Source organism: Neolamprologus multifasciatus, chromosome 18 (genome assembly GCF_963576455.1).
Source record: "Neolamprologus multifasciatus chromosome 18, fNeoMul1.2, whole genome shotgun sequence".
NCBI classification, from domain to species: Eukaryota; Metazoa; Chordata; class Actinopteri; order Cichliformes; family Cichlidae; genus Neolamprologus; species Neolamprologus multifasciatus.
The window spans coordinates 1,808,704-1,832,281 of NC_140456.1; the positions used below are offsets into that span (position 1 = coordinate 1,808,704).

The following is a 23,578-nucleotide window of genomic DNA, read 5'->3' on the forward strand; positions in this document are numbered from 1 at the left end:
TTAGAGATAGGGTGAGAAGTCTGGGAGGGGCTCAGAGTAGAGCCGCTGCTCCTCTACATCGAAAGGAGCCAACTGAGGTGGTTCGGGCATCTGACAAGGATGCTTCCTGGGTGAGGTGTTCCAGGCATGTCCCACCAGGAGGAGGCCGGGGGCAGACCCAGGACACGCTGGAGAGATTATATCTCTCGGCTGGCCTGGGAACGCCTTGGTGTTCCCCTGGATAAGCTGGAGGAGGTGGCTGGTGAGAGGGAGGTCTGGGCTTCTCTGCTTGGGCTGCTGCCCCGCGACCCGGCCCCGGATAAAGCGGAGGAAGATGGATGGATAAACGTTGGGTTTGAATATTCAGCTGGAAGAAGCTTCAAGCCAGAGAAAAACCACCAACCCCGACTTCATAAAACAAGATGGCAGCAGTGCAGATCAGTAAAACTTAGACTCTGTACTGTTACTGTTACTGTTGTGTTGTGACTCCCTGTATATGAACGGCCATGTCTAGCTAGTGAAACACAAACGTCACAGCTCCAACATAGAAACACGTCCCCAATTCTTCCTGCATGAAAGCTGGCGAGGGTGCAGCTGCACCACAACTCTGAGCTGGATAACTGGAAGAAAACCGATGGATGGTGAAAGATGATGCACAACACGATGGTCAGCTGAAGCTGGGTGGTTGTTCCTTTCAGGCTGGAACAAAACCCGAGGATTTGCTTTCACATGAGGGATCTACTTTCTTTCTCACGACCTGTAGATACTCAACAGAAACAGTTTACTGTTTTTGGTCGTTTTGAGTAAGAGGACGTTTATACTGAGAGGACGTCTGTTTTCATCAGCATTTCCTGTGTCTTCGATCATCATGAACCTTGTAAGCTGTTAGGGACTCGTTTAAATTCTATTTATTATATATAATAAAGAAGTAGTGGTGGCGTCCTGTAGTTAGAGGAGCATCTCCTTCTCCTTTGTTCTTTACAGTAGGGCTTCTCCATCCTGTCGGCTCAGTAATCTTTTGCTCTTACAGAGCTCAACTTGACCTGTTCTAGTTCTGAGAACTTTAAGGGAAACCAACACTTTGACTTGAACAACGACAGGAAAGCGTAACAACAACACGATAAAGGCACAGCCAGGACAAAGCAGAAAGGGAGAGCATCATCAATCCACAGCAAACCAAGTCAAATGATATGGTCATTAGAGTATTAGGCATATAAAAGACATCGATCAGTTGAAGTGCAGACTGAAGCTGAGGCACAAAGAGGAAGCATCAAAGCAGCAGTTAAACCAGCAGCCTGCAGTCATTAGTCTGACAGGAGAAAACCAGCGTTTGACTTACACTCCGAGCCGTGACGGGAAAGGCGCTGCGTGAGTAAAAGCAATCACAGGGCTCGTTTACGTGTCAAACACACATAATTCAGGAGCTGCGGAACAAAAAGGGAGCAGACATGCGTGACGGGGGAGCCGGCGTCTCTGAACTGGGACATCGGCTCCTGATCGTCCCCGCGGATTTCCCCGGCATCAGGGAGCAGGAAAGAGAAGCAGGTTAATTAGCTCAATCAGATCAGCAAATTAACAGCAGAGCTCGGATTCAACAGGACGGCAGAAGGACGGCTGACGGGGCCTGATCCCGATGAAGCCCAGCTCTCAGCAGGGGAGAGGTTTAGGGTATTCTCAGGGTGTGTGACCTTTGACCTCTTTCAGCTTCCTTATAATCAGACGGAAAAGATTAATCGTCTGAAAACGCTGGTTTTGGTTTTTGGTGCCTTAGACTCACGAGAAGGGTTGAAAAACAATGAAGTCCTAAGCAGCACCGCTGCAAGACTTTAAAGAGAAAGGCGGTCCTAGCTTCTCGTCACTGACTTATGGTTAGTAAACCAAAGATTGAGGATTGGAAAAGATAGATAGACCAAACTTAAGCAAATAGTTTTCAGGCCTCCTGTCTCTCTGTCGGTGTAAACGTCTCCAGACCAAAGATCACAGCAGGCCTCACTGCCATCTTTAAATCTGCCAAAATGATCTGATGGTGTCCCGCCAATGTCCTGGTGGAAGGTCGCTGAAAAGCCAGGAAGACAGCCATGTGATGGCATCAGATGACACCAGGACAAAAATGTTTCCGACTTTTTGGAGGAAGTTACCCATTCTTCCATTTCTGCTGTTTTCCCTGTAGTAACTCAGAGTTCAGAGAAGGTTATCCATCCGTATATAAGAACTGTAAAAGCAATAACTCAGTCGTTAGCGGTCTCTCTGGAGGAGCATTTGTGTGTAAAATCAGTTGGTAGCAGCAGCAGAGGCCTCTGGGAAACTGACTCTCCTTCATGCTCAGCAAACACCGTCGTCATCGCTGCAACACGTCCCTGCAGCTCGCTGATATCGCTGCCGTACTGTTGTCATGTGGCACATAAAGACGCCTCTCCTCCATGACAGCAGCTACACGACTGCAGTGCCGAGGATGGCACAGCAACGGGAGCTATTTAAGTCCACTGAAGATGCCAGAAGGTCCAAACTTTTGCTTTTTATTCTCCATAAACTTCAGAGAATTCTGGTGAAATAATGTATTGGGCATTGCTAATAAAATCTTATAGTTTGGGGTGGATTAGGACGTAAGTGACTCAGTGATCCATTTAGAGTAAAGACGGAGAACATTCGACTCAGAAAAGGAGACGGGGAAGACTTCCAGCTGATAACAGAGTTATGAGAAGAGATTGCTCCATTCTCATAGTTACAGCTTTGGGTAGTGATGCCAGAATTCATTTTTTAATGAATCTCATAAAACATCTTTGAAAAATGTATTTTTAGCCTTTTGCAGCAGAGTTGTGATTTACTGAGTTAAGGTTTCATTCATTTGTTTTATGACTCCAGCTTGGAGCTCTTCAGTGGCTTTAATTGGCACCAAACCCTGTTGGTTCAATCATCACTGAGCAACAAAATCTTTCATAAAACCTGAAGGGTAGAAAAAGATGTGCACAACTCTCACAGAGCTTTTTCTGCAAGAAATATCTGATCCCTGAGATGAATGTGCACTCAAACACTCACCAAACAGAGTGACAAGTGCAGTGGCATGGATAAGATAAACCTGTGCTCCTTTACAAGTTTGACCTCATATCATCCATCTAGGGTCAGTTCAGTTAACTCATTTTATTATTGTTTTTGGAACAATGAGGTATGAAAGCTTTTTACAAAAAAACATTTTAAAGCTAACCTGTTGTATGTAACAGGTAACAGGTAACTAACAGAATCCAAACTCGGACGCGAACCACATGCTAACTGATGCTAATTCAGAAAGGCGGGGAACCCTTCACATTGGCACAGTTAGCGTTTAGCTACGCTAGTTTAGCTGACTTTCCTTTGAATTACAATTTTATTACAAATCAAACATTAGCATATACAACATGTCATTTTGCACTATTTTTTAAAACTAATAAGACGTAGCAAAGTGCAAACTAGGATTTCTGAGGTGAAGCATAAAAAGTGTCCAGAGGATCGTGCACTGTGTGAACGAAGAGTTAGCTTAACACGGTTAGCCTCGACGTGTCTCAGGACAGGTTTTTCCTGAGGATGTAGTCGTTTCTGTACTTGATTTCTTATTCTGCGTGTATAAAGTTAATATACACATATAGTGTAGTATATGTGGTACACTACGAGTACCCAGACCACAAAACTCTTCCTTACTCTTTGTCCTACAGCAGGCATCAGTGGTGTATATCAGTATACTGCCGCGGTCATATGACTCTGTTTTTAAAGCCTGATGTTAGCCTTTTACTTCTGCAGTGGCTTCAGAGCTAAATCTGTCAAGATTACGTACTTTTTTAAGTCCCAGCAGGGACATTTTGCCGAGGGAAGCAAAGCATTGCTAACTTCTAACTTGCAGCCAGGAGGAAGCGGCTAACACAGTGATGACAGTTACATATTTGACGTCTTCAGGGACAATAAACAGTCAAAGAGACCGTCCATGAACACCAGTCAGAAATGTCATCGTTTTTCTGCCTCTGACTGTAGTTTATTTGTCTTCACTTGAGCTCCCTCTGCTGGTCACATCACAGTAAATCATCTATCTGGACACTGCAGAGAGCTGCAGACGCCGCCTGTCCACTCGCTCCGGCAACGGCACAGCACCGGGCGGCAAATCGCCATGGCGACCAGCCCAGATTGCTGGTCACCACGGTGTGAGGTCAGTGTTTCCATGGCGATGGAGCAGATGAACGGTAATCCGTCCTTGTTTTTGCGCCGTGGAAACAGGACGTGTGGGTGGAGGCAGAGACGCAGGAAGGGTGGAGGAGGTGGAGGAGGTGGAGTCGTGAGCATGTTAGCATGTGTGTGATATCACTCTCTCACCAAAAGCTGCACCCTCACCCCCCTCCCCTAAATCCTCACCCTCCAGTCCTTTCCTCACCCCCTCCTCCTCCCTTCAGTCTTAATAGCGAATTTGCAATCATGCACGGCAGATCACGCAGGAGCCGCGGAAGATTAAAACGCGCCGATGATCTGGAGCAAAGAAACGAGGTCAGGGCGAGCAGCGCTTCACTGCTGCAGGAAGCCGAGCACAGACAGGACACGACGGGAAGGACGGCGAAGGACAGACACACTGACACAGCCTCAGGTCTCGGCTCTGCACGAAACACTCCGTGCTTTTATTTGATCCTTGTAGCTTTTATTTTGGAATCCACGCGTGAACAGTATACACTGACACACTGGTACACGCAGTGAGATTTAAATCAGTGCGTCAGATCAAAGACGGGTATAAAAAGATGAGGCTGCAGTTCCCCACAGCTGCCACCAGGGGCTAATAAAGACTTATTTCCCTGACACCACCTTTAATTGATCGCATGATTAACGAGAACCCACGGCTCATCGTGACGGCCTCGTCCCGACACGCCACGCTCTGTGCAGACATTCACAGCAGAATAAACTTTATTAAGCAGTTTAAAGAGGACGGGGAGATGTTCTGATGAATCTGGAGCAGTGGCTCCCATGTGTGAACGCGAGGCGACCATATGGTGAAGGCGCACGAGCCAAGAGCCGCTGCAGGGTAAACTCGCAGCGCCACGCGCTTCCTGAGTGGAAAAACACCCAATTTAGAAAACAGGTTTCTGTTTTTACAAACTGCAGCCGCTGCACATCCACTCCGGCAGCACATTTATCTTTTTTTTAAACTCCTCCTCTTTTTCTCTCTGGCATCTTTCAAACACAGCAGCGGCTCCTGATTGGCTGGCTGAAAGGCTTGCTGTGAGGTGTGAGGGGGCGGGGAGCGGCAGCCAATCGCGCGCTCCCTCCGTCTCCCGGCCCCCTTTTTTTTTTCTTCCAAACCCTCCATGAATATTCACCCTCCCCAATCCCTCCCCCCTCCTCTCCCCTCCCCTCCCCCCTCCCTGAGTGGAAAAAAATCCCCTCTGAGATTTAAATCTGCCCCCTTCCTCCTCCTCCTCCTCCTCCTCCTCATGTAGAAGAACAGCAGCCTCACACAACATGGAGGGAGGCAGCTCGCTTTGTGTCACTCACACAATAGACTCCACCACCACCTCCCTCCCCCGGCTCCCCCCCCCCCTCCCCTGTCCTCCCTGCTTGCAGATTTCAGGTTGCATTGCAGCAGCTCAGCCTGCGCTGCAGCCTCTCTTCGCTCGCAGCTATAAATAACTCGGCAGCCATCTTATCTCTGCTCCTCTGCTTTGTTTTTTGTGCTGTGGCCCCCGTGGAACAGAGGAAGGGGAGGAGGGGGGAGGAGAAGGGGCTCCAGGGACAAATGTGATGACGAAATTAGGCCTCGAAGCGTCAGCACTATGAGCTGCTAAAGAGAAGAAGTGTTGATCACTGAGCTGAGCTGCATTTCTGCTCGTTTTGCAGTCTGTTAACATTTAAAGGTCAAAAGGTCACGAAGACTTTGCCTCCCGCAGCAGCGCTGCTGTGAGGCGGGCGGAGCAGTTGGTGGTTGGAGGTGTTCTCCTGTTTGTGGGTAAATAATTAACCTCCAGGCTGTGTCTGCGCTGGAAGAGGTCCCGGTCACTCGCGGCGTGTCAGAGGACATTTGCATCACTTTGAGTCTTTCTGAGACGCCCCCCCTCACCCCACCCAACCCCCCCGCGGTGCAGATGGTCTCTTATTTAGTCCTTGGAGCTCAGTGGGCTCGTTCACAATGAACAGCAGCTGTCGCTCTCCCAGCTCCTCTGGAAAAGCCCACCTCTCTCCTGATGGTGACCTTCTGTCTGCTGCCCAGCAGGATTTGGGGCTTAGCAGCTAACTTCAGGTTACAGCTTAAAGGTTGCAAAGGTGGTCACATACTGACCAATCAAATCTCTGGAGGATCGAGTGGATCACTGTGGCTCTGTGGACTGTAAAGACTGAAACCCAGCTCTATCTGCAGAGAGCCGGAGCAGCTGAGGCCACACTGCTGTCGCCTCTTTGTTTCCTACATTTAACAAACTGATGCATGTCTGACGCATCGTTTTCCTTCATCATAAAGAAATTCTGCTTTAGTAAATAAAGCCGGCAGTGTGGCTCTGAAACACTTTCTCTGCTAATTCATCAAAAATAAAACAAACAAACAACAAAAAACAGGAAATGTTCTGTTTTTAAATGAATACGAACAATAACAAACAAACAGCTGATCTCCTTTCATTCATAAACTTCCTTCAAAGGTTGGACCTGCTCTGTGACAGTAAAACTGATCCAAGTGCAGGCAGTACAGTCCTAAACGTGAGCCCCCCCCCCGGCCTGCTTCGGTGCCCCCGGGCTTGTGTTTGAGGTCTTTGTCTTCAGGAACAACTTCTTGATTTTGTGATATTGATGCTCCGTGAGCTGTGATGATCCTTGATCGGGGCACCTGGTCACAGTAAGCCTGCTGACTGCTGCGCAGGTGAAACCCTGCAGCGCTGCAGCCACACGAGCATCAGCAACATCAGCTCGCCTTCATTAACTTAACTCAAGTCACAGCTGTAATTACGGCACAGCTGTCACACTGACGAGTCTATTAGCATCATGTTTGATAGGCTCTCGTTTGTGCCCAGTGAGCGATCAGCTGTACGCTGCCTCCTGTAGCCTGACTGAGTTTAACTGCTTCAGTTTTCTGTTTCATCCATGAACCCGACGTTTGTCTCGCCCTCTGACATTAAACTGTTGTGAAACTGTCCAAATGAAACTAGACGCAGGACTTTTAGAGGAACTAGCATCAGATATTGAAGGCGTAGCTGTTTGTAAGTCAGACGACGGCGTGTCTGCATGAATATTAACGAGCTGTCAAACGTGTTGGATTCAGACGCAGGAAACTCGCTTTAAAGTCGCATTTACATGCAAGAAATCAGACTCAAGGTGACCTCGCCATCTGCAGTGACACACGGCGGGTTTATCATATTTTACACAATTCAGTTATCAAAGTGGGATTTTACTCAGCAGCATCACGTTTGGAGCCCGGCGGACGTTTCGGTCGTCTTTGAGCCGTCAGCAGGTCTGAAACCGATTCAGCTCCCCTCCAAACTTCTCACATCACAGTTTGGTGTCGTATCAATCGATGGTGCCACGTTTTCACGAGCCGACTGATGCAGAAACACTTCGATCTGCGTCATGAGGTCATTTTCACTTTCATGTTCCTCGTTCATATCGTTCATATTGTCTCAGACTTCATGTTGACATGATAACATGCAGTCGTGTTTTCCACGCGGCTCATGAACCTGTGCAGCAGTGATGGTCTGTATGAATGTTTACCGCTGTGATTCAGCTCATTGAGGTTTGCAGGTGTGTTTCTGCACGGTGAACTCTGAACTATTACAGCAGCAGCTTCTTTTCTCTCGCTGGTGGAGATCTGCTGCTGTGCTCGGATCGTCGTCCTGTTGTGGTCCCAGCTCCAGCCTCACGATCTCATTTGTCCACTCAGGGACTGCGAAACAAGCCACACCCTCCTCCACCGCGCTCACTGAGGTGTTTGTGCATCGTCCACTTTGGACTTGTCTGTCTAAAGGACGTCGTTCCAGACGTCTTGTGGTTGACTCAGATGCAGCTTTCAAACCTAAGCTGTGCTTTCAGTCTTTTTTTCCATGAACTTTAACCTTTGACATGCTAACAGAGGCCTGTGAGTCTTGGGTTTGTAGCGGTTTGGGTGTGACCTTGGGGTGAACTCATTGGGAAATCCACTCCTGATGTTTGTGTCACCGTGTCACCAAACAGCCCAACGTCCCACATCTGCAACCTGCCCAGACCTTTGCTTTTATAGGCGTTCACGCTTTCTCATGTTCAGTTAACATGTTTGACTTTCAGCGCCCGGCTGCTTCCTCACCCTCTCAGGAGGAAGGTGAGGAAGCAGCGCTTAGTTTGTTCACATCACTGTAAACGCCTCCAAGTACTTTAATCAAACCTGTGAAATCAACGGTGTTGCTGCAGCTTTGCTCTCACTGGTCTTAAAAACCTGAGCAGGAATTTCTCTAAGATTACAGATTACAGACGTTCGTGGCTCGCTGTGCGAAGTGGAGCAAAGTCCTTTGAATAAGACCGTCTGCACTGAGTATCAAGAGCTGCGTCTTTTAGCTCTGCGTGCTTCACAGTTCAAAATAACCAGTGTTCCTGTTACACTGGGCCTGTGGTCACCTGACTGTGTTTGACATCCACCGGTGGAGCAGAAGGAGAGTGAATAAAAACATGTGACTGCAGCAAGTCAAAGAACTTCATATTTATTCAGTATAAATCGTGTAAGTGCTCAAACATGAACCAGTGTGGAGACGGATCCATTCATACAAACAAACTGCGGTGTGTTAGAGGCGGCGCTGACAAATACTGGCGGGCATTAACGACGGTGACTCAGCAGGGTTTGAGGTTTTATGTTGAATGAGACGCTTATTGAAGTGTTACAAAACAAAAGCTGCTGCGAGCGCTGACTCACCGCAGCTCTGACCTGCCGACGGCGTCCAGGAAGCCTCTGGACTGAGTCGTAACGAGTGGCGGCGCGAGGCCGAAGCGCTCACCTGCTCCCTGTCGGACTGCGTCAGCACGGACAGGTGGACTTGTTCTATCGACGGCAACACGCCTGCATCTATGATCACACGTCAGACGCAAACGGCGGCTTTAACGCCGGAGACCAGAGTTTGTTTGAGTTTTCTGACAAAGTAACAGAAAAACGTTCTGATAGTGTTTGAAAAGTTCAGAGCGACACGTCAAACTGTTACTCTGAGCACCGTGCTGCACGCCAGGTCACGCATAAATTAAGCTGATGAAACGTGTTCATGAGAGGAAGTTTGAAAAGCAGAAGGCTGCGTCAGAGAGGAAGTGTTCTCAAATAAAAAGTTTTTCCTGATTCTACAAAAAAGGAGAAAAACGTCTGTAAATGTTACATGATCAGATATGAAAGTCCGGCTCGGTGTCATGGAAACGAAGCGGATCACCGATGAACCTGCTGTGGGAGGCCGGCGGGGAGAAGACGGGAGAAGACGGGAGGGTTTTCTTTCTGCAGAAGCAAAACTGAAGGAATGATGAGAAGCAGCTTCTTACTTCTTCGAGAGCGACAAACTGGAAGGAAGACAAAGAGTCAAACGTTACAAATGCCCCGTGGACAGCACGCCAACATCGTGGTTATTGTGCAGGCGTACACTCCAAAAACACCTCCGATTGACCTCGTAAAGACCCGTAAATCCAGGCCTGAAGCTCGGCAGTCCCCACAACGTGTACGAAACAAAAACAATGTCATGTTTGTGGGTTTTAATCGGACTTTAAACACTTTGAGCAGCAGATTTAACACCCAAAGTTTCCTTACATGGCGTCAGATCCATCTGTGTAAACCAGGGGCTGGGCTGGTGCCAGACTGTCAGCAGGTTCACATAAAAACCACAAAGCTGAACGTCGTGAAACTTAAATAATTTAGATTCAAATGTTGCCACTGACCTCACGATTACTCATAACTCCTTAAAACAACACAAGCTGAGACATCAAACACTAAAACTAAATAAAAAAGTTAAAGACAAAAGAAAAAGTATATAAGTGCGAGTCAGACTTTACTGATGCTGTAAATATTCATGTGCAGTTGTTTATCCAGAGTTTAGACTCGTCCAGCATCGACTCCTCTCAGGTCAACATGCGAGCGCAGAAACAGCGCCGACTGCATCGGGGCTTCGACGCAGGACTAAGTTAAACTTAAAGGTTTCAAACGTGACGTGGAAGCTGGCGTCTCTCTGACTGTCATGTTTCATCGGACTGTCTGTGTTCAGACGGCGCCGAGTAACCGAGAGCTTCGACCTCATTGGTCCAGTGAAAGGTGAACTTACTTGAAGCTTTTGCTGTCCTGCAGGTTGAGCACCAGGCTGTCGGCGTTCAGGTACACTTTGTTTTGGGACTGCGCCACCTGCAGGTCAAACACAGCGTGAGCAGAGAGAAAGCACAGGTGGGAGGCAGCCTGCAGGCCCGAGCACAATGGGAACACTGTCCGAGTCAACACTGAGCTGATTCACAGCACAACGAGCTGCCGAGCACGCTCGCCGTACACGTAGGAGACGCGTGACGCCAGCCGAACGCCCGGGCCCGATGACGTTCCTGCCGCGTGAGAGCGATCACGGCGCCACGGAAAAGGTGCTCAGAGCTGCTGATGAACGAGCGTCATCAGCGATACTCTGGTGGAGACAAACACTCGCACGGCGTCTCCGTCACTGCTAATTATCACCGTCACATTAGCTCTGATAGATTTGGGCAGTCGGTCTGAGTGAAGCTCCAAACGCCACAGCGACGGCGAGCGCCGACACGGAGCAGAGCCAGAGAGATTTCTCCCACATCAACATCGAATTTTAAATCCTCCTCGTCACAGAATCTTAAATAATCAGGCCCCGTCTGATCTTAATGACCTTGTAGCACCAGATCACCAGAAGAAGAAGGTTTCTGCAGTGTTCGGGTCCATTTTTAGCTGCGCTGCGAGACGAGCAGCAGCATCTGCTGAGCAGACGTCAGCGAGTTTGTGCAAATTTAAGAAACAGTCTTTAATTTAAAACCGACGAGAGCTGATGATGAGGCCGGTGCAGGCGGGACGCTGGGTAGACGTTTGCGTCTGACGTCGGAATAAAAACTCAAACATATCTGTGTTTTCATCATCGTCATTAACCTGCCCTCTGCTCTGATTGGCTGCTGAGGTTCACCTGTGTCTGAAGTCAGGGGGCGGAGCGGCTCCGTGTCCGTGCACAGTTTCCATGTGAGTCACAGCTCGCGATGAGGTCGGTTCACGGCTTCCTTCCTCGTGTTTCCACCTCCCTCGTCAGGTTTTCAGGATTTTATATCTCAAACTCTTTGAAACATCTTTTTACTTTAATTCCTCTGAGCGACGTCTGTTTAACACGTTTGCTTCATCAGCGATTTGACTGTATTTTGTGTGAGTGAAGAGGCGAGCGCATCACTCTGCTTCACGAGGGTTTGTTTTTCCCGACGTTTTCACCGTTTGATGCAAAGTCGACTTTAAAGCCTCGAAGCCACGTTTCTCTTCTGTTGCTGCTCATCATCGTTTCGGCCTCTCCCACCTGATCTGCGTTCTTTTAAAACGTTCAAACATTTAATTTAAATTTAAATCCAGAATTAATGCTCGACATTTCCTGCTGTGGGCCGATGCGTGAGTGGAGGTCAAAGGTCAGAGCTGAGGACAAAAAAGACAGTTTACAGTCTGAGCCTTTTGTTTCAGTCCTGCTTCTGTTACATCCCTGCTCTCTTGGCGCCACCTGGTGGTCTGGATCACACATGGCAGCTCAACACTGTCGAACTCAAACCAAACGTTCGGTGATTAATGAATATAGAACAAATATCTTTGTTCTTGTTCATGCAGCTGCATCACTGCTCGGCTGCTGGTAGTTACTGTACAGGAGCTAACCCCACGCTGCTCCGAGTAACAGTAACAGTGAGACCACGCTGCTGCAGGAACACGTGTGACGTTTACTCTGAAGGAAACGAAACATCAGGATCATCTGGTCCACGTTTGAGTTTTTAGTTTCGGCCAAAGCCAAACTGACGAGTGTGAAACCTCCCATCAAACAGCTGTTCTCAACCTCAAATGTGTCTCTTCATCTCCCACACAGAGGAGGAGGAGGGGCAGGTTAGAGGCGGGGCTCTGCAGGTGTTTGTAGCACAACAGGTGAGCCGGCGCTGCTGCTGCTGCAACAGCTACACTAAAGCAGCGCTCTGCTTCTACTTTAGCTTCAGCGAGTTCTCCGGAGCACCGACACGTCAGGATTTCTCTCTGACAGAGGCAGCTCGCCGAGCACGGAGAGCTGCACAACTGACAACCAATGACTGCTGAGCGTTTCAAACTATTAGAGACTGAACGACGAGCACAAAGTGACCCTGAAAGGACCGAACACACAAAAGAGTCACAAAACAAACAACCGAGAACAAGAAGGGAAACAGGTGTGTTGGGTTTGTGAGAGACACCACCCGTACATCCACCCTTTAAAGGAGGCCGGCTCTTCCTCTGTGGTGTCCACAGTAGAAGTGACGCTCGAGTGTCGCAGGAAACGTCTTGAAACAATCACTTTAATCATCCTATCGTCAGCGACCCTGCAGTCTCCTAGACCAGCGGTCTCCAACCTTTTTTGCGCCACAGACCGGTTTATGCCCGACAAAGTTTTCACGGACCGGCCTTTAAGGTGTCGCGGATAAATACAACAAAATAAAACTAGTACTGGTACAGAAAAAAAGAAGATTTATTCATAACACACGTGAAAAGACCCAGGAAAACCGAGTAAACGATAAAAACGATAACAAAATAACAAAAACTGATAAAAACCCTGAAAACTATACATTTCACACCTGAGCCTCAACTCTCGCGGCCCGGTACCAAACGACTCACGGACCGGTAACGGTCCGAGGCCCGGGGGTTGGGGACCGCTGTCCTAGGAGACACACACAAGGTTTGACTTGACCTTTGACCTTGATGTCAGCTCCACCTTTGGTGTGAATTTCAAAATCCTACGTCACCTCGTTCTCGAGAAACTTGTGTTTCCACGCCAACCCACCCGCTCTCACCCCCCCAGCAGGTGACAACACCTCCCCTCTTTCACAGCTGATGGTAAATGCACGATGCAGCATCGTGCATCAAACATTTCCTCTCGCCGTCTTTCTTTATTTGTTTATTATCGACCACGAGGAGTCACAGGAGGGTCCGACTGAGAAAACTGAGTTTACATTTAAACCTGTTGGTTTAAAGAGAATCGTGATGTGACGAGTTCATCGGCGGCGTGCGACTTGTTTGCATTCGTGCTCCTCTCGCCTGCTTCAGCGTCAGCAGGGCGGAGTCTGGATTTGTGCTCATTTGTGGGTTTTTAAAGGGGCAGTACTCAGAGGACAACTGTGTGTTTTTATTTGTGGGGTTCGTGTCAAACAGACGAACATCGTGTCGTGTTTCCTACCGTCTTGGCGATGTTCTGCGCCGCCCGGATCTTCCTGAGTTTCAGGTAACCTGGATTCTTGGTCACGGCCTCGCCCAGCTGCAGCAGACACAAACAGGCTGTTAGTGAGCGCTGCACACCTGCAGGAGAGCGAGCAGCGGGCCGAGCGAGCCACTCCCAGCGCTCAAACTAACGACGAGCGGGATCAAAGCTGCGGGCGTGGCGCCGCTCGGCTTCGCACGCACGTTGACATGCAGAGAAAATAATTAGCACATTTTTGGATGAAGTGTTTGTTTGAGGCGTTTCTGGCTCTCACAGGCTGAGGTGAGCGAGTTCACAGAGCAGCAGCAACAACACTGAAGCACGCTCGCTTTGTTCTTGGATACTAACTCGTAAAAATCCTCGAAAGTGCTGAATGACTGCAGATGTTTAACAAAAGCAACAGCTGGAAACAGCTGCTCTCACACTGCCGTCCAAACTGCTGCTCAGAGGTCGTCTGAAGCTTTACGTGGACTCAGTTTCTGCTTCCTCATATCTGAGATTCCTGGTTTGATCCCAGGAGGAGACGCATCCCACTGTGTCAGGAAGGCAAAACTGTGGAGGAGCTGCCCACTGTGGGGACGTCACTGGGATAAGAAGCAGCTGAAAGCACCACCAGCACAAAGATTCACGTCTCTGAAGAACAGAGGCCGGGCTGGAGGAGCCACATTACCTGATGAGCTAATAAGTGTGATGTGTTGTCATAAATGAGGTTACAGTGAGCATGCTCAGTCCCTGATGTGTTTTATGACGTTACATTTACTGAAGTTTCTCTGTGATAAACCAACAAACGAGTGATTAACGTGAACTTATGAGCTCAGAGGTGCTGATTGCTGCAGCGCTGCTCTCGTGTCCTGTTCAGACCAACAGTGACTTAATATTCCTCAGATATCTCTAATCTCTAATCTGATTGGTCAGATCTGTCAGTCTGAGTTACCAGGGAGACGCTGTAATCTCTGACTTGGGTTTGAGGTTTTGTTGAACCAGAGGCCTCCTCCACGAACACGTCTGACGTTTAATGAACGAGCTTCTTGAAAAACTGACTCCTGCAGCTCCTCTCTGCTAGAAACTTATTTTCATCCAGTAATTATAACGACAGCATGAGGCTCAATAATTTTATCTGAAAGGTTTTTCAGGTCTGAATGTTTTAACGAACCAAACGTTTGTCTGAGTCTCAGAGTTTCAGATGGAGGCTAAAGTTTAACTAACACACACACACACACACACACACACACACACACACACACAGGTGTTTTGTAACTTTGACTCTGTGGATTTCATTTGTGTTTTAATCTAAAAGTGATTCATCTTAAAGACATCTCCCTCCAAAGCTGAGCTCACCATCTTGGCGGCCTGAGCTTCTCCTTCGGCCTGGATGATCTTCTGCCTCTGGTCCTGTTTGGCCTTCTCCACGTAAAACTGAGCTCGCTGCGCCTCCTGCTGGGCTGCAGAGGAACAAACAACAATCGTTCACCCAGCACGTCAACGACCTTTTATGTGACTGTTTTTATCAGCTCATCACTCTGGTTTAATCTGGGTAATGTAAATATTTAGCTTTAGGTCACAGTGAGTCTCATGATTTTCTCCACACGCTGATGAGAAACCAGCCGTCAGGTGGACGCAGTAATCATCGAGTCAGAAATTCAGCCCGATGTGGCTGCAGGACAAAGACCGAGCGACTCTTCACTCACCGACTTGTTTGGCCTCCACGGCGGCCGTGTACTCGCGGCTGAAGCTGAGCTCGGTGATGGCCACATCGTCCAGGATGATGTTGAAGTCTTTGGCCCGCTCGAACAGCTCCCTGCGGATCAGCATGGAAACCTGCAGGAGAGAGTCAGACAGAGGAGGACCTCAGTGTCAGATCAATAAAAGTGATCATCAAGAACTCTGAAATGTTACATTTATATCGAGCTGCAGGACCAGTCAGGACTTCTGACTGGTCACCAGAGCGTAATGCTGCACAGAGCCTGAAGCAGACAGTGAAGCTTTCAGGTTACCAGTGGCACCAGGATCCAAGCCTCCCCTGAGGTCATGACCCCGGCTGAAAGGTCGCAGACACAAACAGCCAAAATAAGCTTCCTCCACAGGGCGCCTGAGCTGAGCTCTCAGACACTCTAAGGAGCTTACACCCAGAGGGAGCTCAGAGTGAAGCTGCACCTCCGCGAGCTGAGCTGCTTCAGGTATCTGATCGGGGAACATTCGGGGTTCCTCACCTCGGAAGTCTGAGGAGCTCTGGAACAACCACAGCCCAGCTTTGGGTTATCAGACGAAGAGGCACAGGTGACCCGAGGAGAACTAATGTGATGTAACAGCTTCCATAATATAAATATTTTGTTTTTGGATTGAGACCCTCCTCAGGTCCGTGTGTTTGACTCCACATCACCCTTTAACCCTTTAAAGCCGGTCAGAGCAGCACGCTCTGTTTTGGTAACTATTTTTAAATCCCAGTAGCTCTGCAACCACGTGAGCTAGCGCAATAATTTTTTTTGCATATGAAACCGGAGGAGTTGTACTTACATCTTATGCCATCAGCTTGTCCTCGGTCACAGTTTCCTTCCACATATAGTTTTGCAAAAACTGCATAAAAAGCACTTGCAGCAACAAAAACATAATATTCCAGAAACACGCTTTGCTGATCCGATCAGCTGTTTGTAACACTTCCTACATTGGAACTATCGCATGTCCACCATGACCTGCCCGAAACCGGAAGTGACGTCATTTTTGCGGAAATGTAGTTTTTTACCATCAGGGCCTCATGAGCCTATACTGGTGTTTTTAAAAGTTATCTTTGACTTTATGACTTTCTGTGTGGTTTCTGGGATGCTTAGGACTCATATTGCACTGCTGGAAATAGTTTATTTTGATGCATATGCTGCTTTTTTACAAATTTGCATTATAATATTTATTTTCGTTTTTCCTGCAGTGTATAAAAATTGGTGTATTTCAAAAATAAAACTATGAAGACACTCAAAATAAATTTCCTGTGGTGGGAAACTATTTTGTGCAACGTTTTTGTATTTACAGTTTTGAGGGATAAGCCTCTTAAATTTCTCTAACTAGAAATATATGTTAAAAAAACAAAAACGATTTTCCATTTATTTGTAGTTTATTGCACTTTTTTGCAATTTATGTAATTACTATGCACTTAATGCAGACATATTATTAAAATCTGGGCTATAATGGTTGTATTGATGTATAGCAACTTGAAATGTTCCTGAAAATGGCTCCACAGCATGTAAAAATATAAAGATGACTGATGGTTCTATGGTCTTAAAGGGTTAAACAGATTGAAACTAAGCGCGGCGCTCTGGTGGCGTTTGTACCTGCGCTCTCTGTGTGATGAGCTGCGATGCGTTGAACTTGGCCACCACGCTCTTCAGCACCTCGTTGACAATGGAGGGCAGCACGCGCTCGTCGTAGTCCTGTCCCAGGTGCTGGTAGAGGACGGGCAGGTTGGACGCCAGCGGCCGGGACAGAACTCGCAGGGAGACGTTGACCATCTGCAGGTCTGAGACAGAACCAGTCAGAAGCTGAACATCTGTGACAGCTGCTGACTAACCAACCGGACCTCTGCTGGTCTGTGAGCTTCACACGACGCACTTGTTTGAAGCTCATTCATGATTCTGCACCGGCTCCATTCACACCTCTGATTGGTCAGAGTTAAACCAGCTTTGTTTTTATGTGAAATAATCCACAGATGGTCACAGTAACGTGCTGTGGCCATCTGTGGGTTTATTCTTATAGTTTATAGGCTTATTCCAAAAGTCTCCAAACTGTTGACTGAACATTATATTGATCTGTTTCATTGATTATCTGAAACCAACCAGCTGTTATATGAAAACAGTGAAGTGTCTGTAAACACATGAAAACATGAAGCTGAACCTGACACTTAATGATTAAAAGCTTAATCTGAGACTTGGAGGACAACCTGATGCGTCCTCGAGGCTGCAGGACTGAAAACTTGTTTTCCTCTAAAAGCAAACACGTCCACAGACGTCTTCAGTTATATGACGGAGGCGTCTGACCTTTGCTTCCAGTGAGAGAGGAGATCTTTCTGGGTCTGGCTCTGATGTCATAGATGATGGGATACTGAAACCAGGGCATCCTGAAGACAGACACACAATCACATCAGTTAGTTTGCTGATCTGGTTTTTCTCCATCTGTAAATCGTTTTTATTAAACTGGTTTCTAATGCTGGGATCCTCAGAGGTGTTGGCGGCTTCATGTGCATCTACTCTGCAGGACTTCTTTTAGTGCAGTTTCATGGAAAGGAAGAAAGTCGGAGGACTGTTTATCCCTGCTGCTTAACCAACACTGATCAGTTAAACTCAAAAAGGAAAAAAATATTTTCATAAATCAACTCAGAAAAGGTCAAATTTAGAGAAAAATTAATAGAAAATGAGATTAGAGAGCCTGAGGTGTATCGAGGAGGCGCTGATGAAGAGCAAACGGAGCAGTCAAACAGAATTAAAACACTCTGTTTTACAGTCCCGCCCACACCTCCAAACAGCCACGCCCATTAATACGAGCCAACACCAGCATCAGTCACCTGTCAGTCAGAGCTGGTTGCTATGGTAACCGTGTGGGTGTCGACTCGTACCTGAAGTGGAGTCCCTCGGCGAGCACCGTGTCCATCTGCATCCCTCCGATCCGGTTGAAGACGATCGCCCTCTGACCTCCTTCCACTGCACACAGGAGACCAACTCAGACTGAAACCTGAGCTGCTCTTCAGTTTCTACTGAGCTGACGGAGCCTGAAGCTCCCACTCAGGAACATAACCTGCTCTCTGCTGTGTGAACATCACAACATCGCTGCTGACACTTCAGCCTGTTACACCGAGATTAAAACAAACTTCTGACACCTTCACCTGGTCCAGAGGTGGACGTTCACGTTAACGTGACCAAAGTTTAACATGTGGTCAGTAACACCTGAGAGTAGGGGTGGGCGATAGAAACGATATACGATATAAATTTGGCCAACGACAGAGATTTTGACTATATCGCTCTATCGTGATAGCGCATGTTGATGATGTCATCAAGCTGCGCCTGTTTTGGTCGAAAGCATCGCAGCGGCTACAACCATTATCATCTGCAAATTATGCCGACAGTCATGGCAAAGAGATGAAGCACTTTTGAAATATGGGGAAAGCCAAAAACTGCTATGATTGCATTTGTCCCTGACCACCAGAATCCCTCACATTAACTTTTATCGAGTGGAAAAAAAGTTGGCGTTCATCCTCCAGCTTCACTGTGCTAATGTTATGCTAACATAGCTGTGTCGCTAGCAATCACGTAGCACAACATTATATAGCAGGTAGTCAAACTTCAGTAACCCTACAAACGTCACTGCTGTTTAGTTTTCTGTCTTCATTTATGTTGGAAGTGACAGCAGAGCTGTACGTTTGAATTAGTTTCAAAAATCTCTCAGTCAGAACATGGTATGAAATGTTTAGGTGTAAACTAGCGAGCTAACTTCCTGTTAGCTTCTAACTCCGTTAAATTTGGCAAAATTCTGTTTTCATGGATGCCTGGATGTAAAACTTAATTGTTACACCTGGTAAAGCAGCAACACTAATCGTTTTATTAAAGATGAAAGAATTTAGACCGTTTTTAATTCTTAGTGTTCGTTTGACTTTGGGACCTGAAGTGGATGAAGTTTAGGACCCAGATTACTCCGTGAAGCTCCTCACTACGGCAGCCGTAATGCTCTGACAATCCATCAAGCAGTGCAGCTTACCAAAGTTGTACTAAAACATTTTAACAGATTTCTGCAGCCAAAATCGGTTCGAGGTCAGTAAGCACAACCAGAATTCATACATAAGGCACACTCTCGATTTTTGAGAAAATTAAAGGATTTTAAGTCCTTATAGTGCGGAAAATACCTTATACAGAAGAAAATAATATATCGTGATATATATCGTTACCACACATGCTTCAAATTATATCGCGATATGAATTTTAGGCCATATCGAACAGCCCTACCTGAGAGTAGGGCTGTTCGATATAACGATAAATATCGGATGACAATATAAAAACGTCTATCGTTTCCTATCACGCCATCTTTTGTTTCGTGGTGTCGTAAAATAAACTACGTCACTGCAGTGGCTATATTCATTTCTATATTCATTTGTTAAGTTCTCTCTTTCTCTTATATCTAATATAACCACACTACGGACGGACAAGCGCCTGTTTTTATGTATTGTCGTTGGCAACAACGACGGTAACAGCATCAAGTGGCTCCGCTGTCCGCTTGTTTGTTTTCCATGTAAACCTTTCACAATAAAGCTCAAGATCCTGTTGAGACTTCAAAATAAACTGAATCACGTGAAAGAGTCTGCAGAGTGTTTACGGAGGAGAAGCAAAAAAAGAGCTAAAAAAGGTGCTAAAAAATAAACCTTAGACTCAAACTTTGACAGAAAACGGCGGCTGTTACGACTTATGTCTAAAAATGTTTCATGCATCGGTTAAAACACTCGACTTCAGGTAAACGACGCGCAGCTGGAAACACTTTTTCCTGCTCTTGGACCTTGATGATGTCATAGAGAGACCTTATTGTAAACGTGGTCAGCTCACACACAGAAGTTGGCTTTAAGTGAAGGTAAAACAGCTTCTTACAGACAGCTGAGGGGCACCGAGGCCTGCGAACTGGGACTCAAGCTAAGCTGCTCTAATAAAAATATAAAACATGGATCTGAACATGAAAGACTTTAATTAAACTGTGAAGATGTTTTAGATTGTAGTTCGTGAGACAAGAGATCAAGATGAAAATTAATATTAGAGCACAAAGCTGTGGATTTTCTGTTTTTCCACCATCAGCCTGAAGGTTTCACAGAGATACAGGAAAGGCCCATTTCCATCCTGCTGAGTTTTAAACATTAAAAGTTTTGCATATAATAAAAAAAACAGGCCGTTAGCACCAGTGCTTGCAGGTGGAGCAGACTTGGCTGCCTGCTAAAAACCGTTTAGTGAGTAAATACTTTATATTTAATCACTTCTTGTTTCACAAGCCTGAGCCGTCCACCTTTAGACGCAGAATCATCCCCCGTCTGTGTCTGGCTGGGTAACAACTGCAGCCCGACTCCACTTTTCCTTAATCAAAGCTGGAAACTTGCAGAGCAGCTGCTTCGAGCCTGTACCACAGACACGCTTTGATAAAAGGTCTCTAAAGAACTCTGTCACACTAAATATGACAGATTACTCCAGGAGAGTGGGAGTGTCAGGGATCAGAGCCCCAGCTGTGCTGAATATCCATGCTTTCACAGTGACTGAGGGTTACCTGTGTATGTGGCTTCCTTCACTGTGTACGCCAGAGCTCCAGCACCAATCAGCAGCTTCAAGCCGAGTCCTGCGCCCCGAGGTCCTGAAGACATCCTGCCTGCGATCTGCCGCAGCTGCTGCAGAAAACCCTGAAACAAGGATTTCAGTAAATCCCCCCGTGCTCGCTCACGCAGGACACTCATGGTTAAAACTCAGTGACCTTGACTCTGGGTGGACAACCCCCCTCCCTTTATATCTACAAGGCCTGCATGAACCCGCCACAGAAACATAGTTAGAGGACACTCAGATTCTCTCTAAAAATAAACTGTTTTTTTAAAAAAAGCAACAACGATGATAGTAACACGAGGCTGGACACGTCTGCTCATCTGTCTTAACTTTAAGGACTAAGTTTAAACTCGGCTCATGCAAAAAGCACAAAACATAACTCGATTTAAAGAGAATCAGCTTCTTTGGTTTGATGTGCTAGCTGCGGGTTAATTAGCCTGTGTAACATCAGGGACTGCAGACTCACCTGCCTGCACACCTGACGCACCTGAGTGTGTTACGCATACGCAGAATTAAGTAACGGCTTCTAGAAACTCGCAATATTTTCAGTGAATTTACTTCTAATGCGCATACATGTGTTAAAAACTCAATTATTTCATAATTGAGAGAGTTTTAAAGGGACCCCGGCGTCATGTTCGACTCCCACTCTCTACCCGAGTGTAAAGCTAGCTAACCGGCATCGAGCGGCTCTCACGGCCCCCCACCTGTGCCTCATTAGTGACTTCAGGCTGGAGGGAACCTGGCTGACGTGATTTCGAGTGTAAACCTGCTTACATCAGACTCACGTGTCAGACCTAAAAGCTTTTAAAATGTCACCCAGGTGCGTGCAAAGCGCGGGAAACCCGGAGCGGTTGAACCTGAGCTGAAGGCAGAAAACGCGCCAAACTTTCCTTTAAAGCCGAGTTTAAACTGGAGACTTAGAAACACTCACCCCGGGATCTTTATTCGCCATGCTCGTCCTCTCCGCCTGTTAGAAAACCAAGTGAAGAAGACAAGGTCGCAAGTGATGACGCGTTTCCGGGATTGTGGGGTAACTTGGGAAATGTAGTTTTTAAGAGTATTGGGGCATAGTCTCTATGTATATATATTTAAAAATAATAAAATGTTTTAAACCCACCCAAAGTCCTGAGGATGGAAATTCAGGATTCGCTTTTCATTTTTGCCATAATCTACAAAATAAAAGCAAGAATGATTGTGAGCTATAAAGTACAAAGTTATAAGAGGTAAAGACAGAGTACAGCGTATGATCTCAGTGATGCCGGTCCTGAGCAGCAGGGGGCGACAGAGGGCAGCAGAGCTCCGAGGTGTCGGCAGCTCCTCAAACCGCAGGAGCACCTGCTGCACATAAAACGGTTATTTTCACACTGATGTTCACTCAAGTCTTTGTTTCCGTGGTTTGAACACAGTGAAGTCAGCCACTGAAATGTTTCCGTTGTGCTTTCAAGAAGAAATTTTGCAACAGAGTTCAAGGAATTAACCTCAAAATCCTGCTGCTGTGCTCACAAACTGGACAAGTTTACTCATCTTCCTCTAAAGGATGAGAAAAAGTTAGTTCCAAATTTTAAACCAATACTAGTCAGAATAACAATCATATAAAAGTATTTAAAAAGCAATCAGAAAATAAAGGCTGACACTCAAATAAAAATGTGACCTTCACTAATATATTACACTGTCATGTTTAAACTTTATTCTATTACACTGTTATCACTACGGGTCAACACACATCAATAAAAATAGCACTACTGACTCTTATCTCGGCCCTGCATCTGTATTTTTTACTTCCTTCCAAAGATGAAACTTAAAGGCACAATTATGAGCTGAGGCAAAACTATGACTTCGCAAATCAAGCTAATGAAGCGACGTATAAAGGATAAATAAACTGGACATATTTAGAAAAATCATTAAACAATTAAAATTGGGAGTTAATAAAAGTAGAATCTGAAACTCTCAAAAAAAAAACGTAGCTTTTTATTTGAAAAGTGAGGAGTAAGCTCACACCTGCTCTCTTCAGACTTTGAACACAAGCTCAAATCTCAAACAACTAAAATCAAGCAAAGAATTCAGATCATAAAAAGGAAACAGACACACCCCCAAAAACACAAACTTTAAGCTTTAATGCAATTTAAACAGTTGTGTTATAAAAATTATGACACCTGTGTAGATGTTATGAAGGAGAAGATGATCTATAAAGACCAAAGAAAAGTATCAGGCTGTGAACACGCTTATTTCTGCTGTAAAATTTGAACATGGGAGTCCCTGCTGGAGCCGCTGGTGTTGGTGTTTTATTTTTCAGCCTCTGAGGGTCACTGCTGAGAAGACTCACTCAGCAGAGAACAGACTGAGAACACGCTGTAGGTATTACAGGTGCTGTGCTGCAGTGGTTTGTATCATATCTATCTAATAGACTCCAGTTTGTGCATGTAAATGGAGAGTCCTCTTCACACACTGAGGTTAATTATGGAGTTCCACAGGGTTCAGTGCTAGGACCAATTCTGTTTACATTATACATGCTTCCCTTAGGCAGCATCATTAGAAGACATAGCATACATTTACACTGCTATGCAGATGACAACCAGCTCTATCTGTCCATGAAGCCAGATAACACACACCAATGAGTTAAACTGCAGGAATGTCTTAAAGACATAAAGACTTGGATGGCCACTAACTTTCTGCTTCTTAATTCAGATCAAACTGAGGTTATTGTACTCGGCCCTGAAAATCTTAGAAATATGGTATCTAAGCAGATTCTTACTCTGGATGGCATTACCTTGGCCTCCAGTAACACTGTGAGGAACCTTGGAGTCATGTTTGACCAGGACATGTCCTTCAACGCACATATTAAACATATATGTAAGACTGCGTTCTTCCATTTGTGCAACATCTCTAAAATTAGAAATATCCTGTCTCAGA

At 46.3% G+C, this 23,578-nt stretch overlaps 1 protein-coding gene across 2 annotated transcripts; it reads right to left on the reverse strand.

Annotated features, from left to right (window-relative positions):
• Positions 1-8,617: 8,617 nt before the first annotated feature.
• Positions 8,618-21,728, reverse strand: LOC146496941 (prohibitin-2-like). 2 transcript variants are annotated; one of them, XM_085140944.1, is made up of 10 exons: positions 21,600-21,728; positions 20,622-20,751; positions 17,947-18,031; positions 17,372-17,451; positions 16,670-16,854; positions 15,038-15,167; positions 14,688-14,791; positions 13,329-13,406; positions 10,218-10,294; positions 8,618-9,465 (listed from the first exon to the last, which is right to left on the reverse strand). In XM_085140944.1, the coding sequence occupies exons 1-10, from the start codon at positions 21,618-21,620 to the stop codon at positions 9,444-9,446; spliced, it is 912 nt and encodes a 303-aa protein (XP_084997070.1). In that variant the 5' UTR covers positions 21,621-21,728; the 3' UTR covers positions 8,618-9,443. The 2 variants fall into 2 exon arrangements, with proteins under 2 accessions (XP_084997070.1, XP_084997071.1); XM_085140945.1 differs by lacking the exon at positions 21,600-21,728 and adding an exon at positions 21,135-21,578.
• Positions 21,729-23,578: the final 1,850 nt, after the last annotated feature.